This window comes from Alligator sinensis, unplaced genomic scaffold, assembly GCF_000455745.1.
Source record: "Alligator sinensis unplaced genomic scaffold, ASM45574v1 scaffold198_1, whole genome shotgun sequence".
Lineage (NCBI taxonomy): Eukaryota > Metazoa > Chordata > Crocodylia > Alligatoridae > Alligator > Alligator sinensis.
The window spans coordinates 2,629,216-2,633,751 of record NW_005841906.1 but is presented as its reverse complement, the minus strand read 5'-3'; the positions used below and the strand labels follow the sequence as shown (position 1 = coordinate 2,633,751).

At 36.2% G+C, this 4,536-nt stretch overlaps 1 protein-coding gene across 1 annotated transcript in view; it reads right to left on the bottom strand.

The window, feature by feature from the left end:
- Positions 1-4,536, bottom strand: part of DNAH8 (dynein axonemal heavy chain 8) — a 340,250-nt gene that overhangs the window by 256,300 nt on the left and 79,414 nt on the right. The window contains exons 20-22 of the mRNA XM_025197818.1: positions 4,165-4,281; positions 2,370-2,489; positions 348-489 (exon numbers count right to left, since the gene is read on the bottom strand). Coding sequence (XP_025053603.1) covers positions 348-489; positions 2,370-2,489; positions 4,165-4,281 — 379 coding nt within the window. The remainder of the gene's footprint in view (positions 1-347; positions 490-2,369; positions 2,490-4,164; positions 4,282-4,536) is intronic.

Genomic DNA, 4,536 nt, shown 5'->3' with positions numbered 1-4,536 from the left:
GAACTAGGCTCTGTGCTGAGTCTGGGGCATATGAGGAATATAAATGTATGGTTTTTAAAACTAGCTAAAAATAAATTTAACCATCACCTTATTTGACAGCCAGAGGCTGACAGACATCTTTGAGCAGGGCTTGCCCTGAAACTGCCAGTAATAATACTGGACTCCCTTTGAATTATATAGCTTAAAATCCTTCCCTGAAGAATAATAAGTGAGCAGAGAAGCTGCTCACAAACAGGTGGGTTAAACAAAGAAGTCTGAAACAGTTTTACTAATAAATTTTGCTTTGCCACAATATTCCAACTCCCTAAACATTTTTTTTTTTTACTTAAACACATACAAATAGCTACCTGGTAATGAAACTTTTTTTAATGTTCTCTTAGAATTTTTAACTTCATAAATTGTCTCAAATACAGATATCAGTTCCTGGACAGCATCTTCAATATGCATACTTTTGTGGTTCAATATTTCAGCACATTCTTTCGTATAAGTCTGTTAGATAAAAATATCAGTAAGTTACATTTACTGTTGATTTCCACTCTGGGACTAAGTATAGACAGTTAAAAAGCCCAATCAATTAAATCTTCACAGGTTAATATAAACTGCAGAGATCAAATCAATAAGCAAGTGAACAGACATTCACTTTTGATTCTGGAAATGCAGCCACTTGCGTGCAGTGGCCCCAGCCAGAAGCTGGGGGTGCTCTAGAGCACATTTGTCTGCTTGGCTGGAGCAGACAGCTTGGGCCAAAGCTAGCCTGCTCTCCCTGAAAAATGGGGGAGGGGTGAGTTTGCAGGGGAAGGGTCAAACATCCTGGGATGCTGGGGGAATGTGAGTCAACTTGAATCTGGAGGTGATCTTGGACAGAAATTCAATAAACCGATTTAACCTAAATTAATTCTGATACTACATCCAACTACATTTATCTTAAACCAGTTCTGGCCATTTTAAAGGTAGTTTATATGCACTGAACTTCTGATGTGTTACAGATTTAAACCAGTTTCCAGTCACGTATACCAGTGACAACAATATACAGAACTTACAACTTCTCTTTCTTCCTTTCTGAAAGGTCATAACATCTCCTAAACAATGCAGTCTATAAAGGAGATATATAATACCTCCAAACATTTCCAAAAGTGACATGGTAAAAGGAATAAGTTGAACATCTAAAGTTGACTATTAAAGTCACACTAACCTATAGCTGAATTACTGTCTAAATGACAGGCTTGTGCAACAAAAAAAATTGTTGGTGAATTTTGTCAGAAAATGTGTTTGTGGAAATGAAAGTTTTTAAGGGAAAAGGCAAGGCCCATTTCAGTGAATTTCACAATAAAATATAAAACAAAACCTTAAACTTGGTTTCAAAATTACCAACGCTGGATGTCTTATTTTCTAAATGAAAAACATCTAATTTTCGTCAAAAATGATTTTGTGTTTTCGAAATTCAAGGTAGCTTGTTGTAAAGAAAATATTTAAACAGAAAAAATTGAAAAGAAACATTTCAAAACGATCAGAATGTTTTTAAATTACCAAAATGAAATATTTCAACTGGCCCGATCAATTTTATTTGCACTTTGCAATTTTTTTTTCAAGATTCTGACATTATGTTCTATGAGCTTGAAAAAATGCATTTATGCATTTATTTCCTGTCCAGTTCTAAGCAGTAAGTGTCCAGAAAAAAACCTTGCACCCTTCTCAGTAGCTTTATTTGACTGTTACGTTATACCAGGGTGTCAACGATACAGTCAACAGAGCTGTATCATCCAGTCCAGGTGCTCCTATAGGGGTTGCAACAAGTTGTGGGGGAGGGTCCTGCTGTTGAAGTTTGGTATATGGAGCCCCACCAGGGGTGTACACTGGTGGCAGAGGGTTGAGTAACAGGCACATTAATCCTTGTGGGTCAGGAACCCATGGCAAGGAATGCTAGCACAGCTTGTCTCACTGCCAAAGGTGGGTCTGGAACAGGCCCATGGAGAAGCCTTGCAGTCTGGATCTGGCCCAGCAGGCTAAGGGAGTTTGATATCCCTGCTCTATACTGTACTCCTCAGCGAAAGAAAAGGTAGTGCTATCTAGCAGCGAGAGGTTGTTTTTTTTTAAATAAAGTAACTGAAATTATTTAAGAATAAATAGGTTTTTTGATAATTATGGTCCTTGATTTATACCTCTAAACTGCTGAAGTTGAAGTTTTGCAGGAAATTTTATTCGGAAAGAAAATACACCTATAGTTAACAATTTTTAACTTGGCATGTTGCTTGTATATTGCATTATAGTGTATTTTTTCCACATTAAAAAAACCCAAGAAAGTATTTTTAAAACGTTTTTGAAGGTACACAAGGGAAAGAAATTAAAATTCTAAGATACCAAATATGTACCTCATTGCGTGTCAGCATATCCTCCACTTTAACAGGACGATCCTCTGGCAGCACAATTAAAAGAGTATTTGATACTTCCTTCAATATTAAGTCAATCTGTACTTCACATAAGTCATTAACCTAAAAAAGAGCAGATCTAAATTAATAGCACACCTATACTCCTAAAGTTTTGTGTACTATTATTATTTATACAATGCCACAAGTATACACTGGGCCCATCTATAAGTGCGATTAATGGTATTTGGCTTTACTGTGCAGTAAATTTACTCCCTGCATATGGTCATAGAATATAATGTCAGAATCTTGAAAAAATTTGCAAAGTGCAAATAAAATTGATCAGGTCAGTTGAAATATTTCATTTTGATAAATGAAAAACATTTCATTCTGATGATTTTCATATGCAGGGAGTAAATTTACTGCAGGTGTACCTTGAGTTTTTAGTAAACTCTGGGGGTAAGCACAGAAATGACACCATCTTCAGGGTCGGGCAATTATTTCAGGTGCAGGGCCGCTTACTGAGTTTTGGCAAGCCTTTGAGGGCTGCGTGACAGGCAGCCGGGGGCAGATAAATATTAAATTTTCTAAATGTTTTAGGGGTCCCGTGGGCTGAATGGAATGGTCTGGCAGGCCACATCTGGCCCACGGGCTACACTTTGCCCACCCCTGATCTAACTGATGTAAGAAAGACGCATGAGGAATAAGAAAGAAAAATAGGAAGTACCAGTACAAACATGGAATTAGGATGTAATTGGGATAACAAAGACTTGATGGGATAGTTCACATGACTGGCAGACTGTCATGGATGGGTCTAACTTGTTTAGGAAGGACAGGCCAAGGAAAAAAAAGAGGTTGTGTATGCTTCTTCTGATGTGCACCATAAAGGTCAATGTTAGAGGGGAGAACAACACAAACACAGTCAAGGTGAGTATCTGCTACAGACCACCATACCAAGAAACAGTTTGACAAGGCTATTTTTAAACAACTAATCAAAGCTTACAAGGCCTGGTTCTCATTTGGGACTTCAGTTACCAAGGCATCTGCTGGGAGGGCAACCCAGCAGAGCACAGGCAGTCCATCAAGTTCTTGCATTGTGTCAGGAATTATTTTTTGTACTGGTGGTGGCCAAGAAAAGCTGACACAGTACAGCAACAATATAGTAGTGCAGGAAAAAAAAGGATAAAAAAAGCAGTCTGCAGGGCTCCCTATCTATGTATGCAGGCTTATCACAGCAGTGATAGAAGTAAGCAATATGTACTGTGAGATAGTTACATATGCTTAGAAGAATTTAAAGTTAATCTTTTGTCACTGAATCTACGGATGGCAACTGGTTCATAGTTTTAGTTTAGGTTCACATTATATTTTGTACTCGTCAGCATGACATTATTCTTACCTATGCTAGTAGCTGGAGCCATTTTATTTCTGTCTAAACTTGAGAGAATGCAACACTTACCTTGCTCTTCAAATCAGAAGAGGATAGCAATGGTGAGAATTTGAAAACCATGTTGATAAGCAATTAGATTTGCTTGTCAAAGAAAATGAAGAAGTTTGTGTTCAAGAAGAGAAGTTAAGATCCAGTGTTTAAATGGAGGTAAGTACAAATGAATAATCTACAAGAATCCTTATTATTCTTCCAACAATACACATCTTAAAACAAAACACATACTTCAAGTATGCCAAACAAGAAAGATATAGGTTTGTTTTTCCTGTGAACCATTTCTAAATTGAAAAAATATATATTGTTGATATAATTTATTCTAAAAATGTTACTTTAATTAATTTGGCAAAATATGTATACCTTTTTCAAAAGTTGTTTAAACATATTCATAACTTCATCAACTTCTTGAAAGAAACTGTCTAATGTCAAAGATGACCAAGTTAATATGGTAAGTCCCTGCCTCAACACAGATTCCACCTAAAAAAAGAAAAATATATGATAATTAAAAACAGGAAAAATAAATGAAGTAGGAATGTAATATACGTAGGATTTATCATCATAAGGATCAGTAACAGTCCTGTTCTCATTTCCTGAAAAAATAGTTTGCATATATGTTTGTAATTTCACAAAAAGCTGAAAAAATTATTTAGTACTCATTTGGGTCTTTATATGTACCATATCCATTTTCACCTTTATGCTAACAACTCTCAACTATCCCTACATATTAATGAA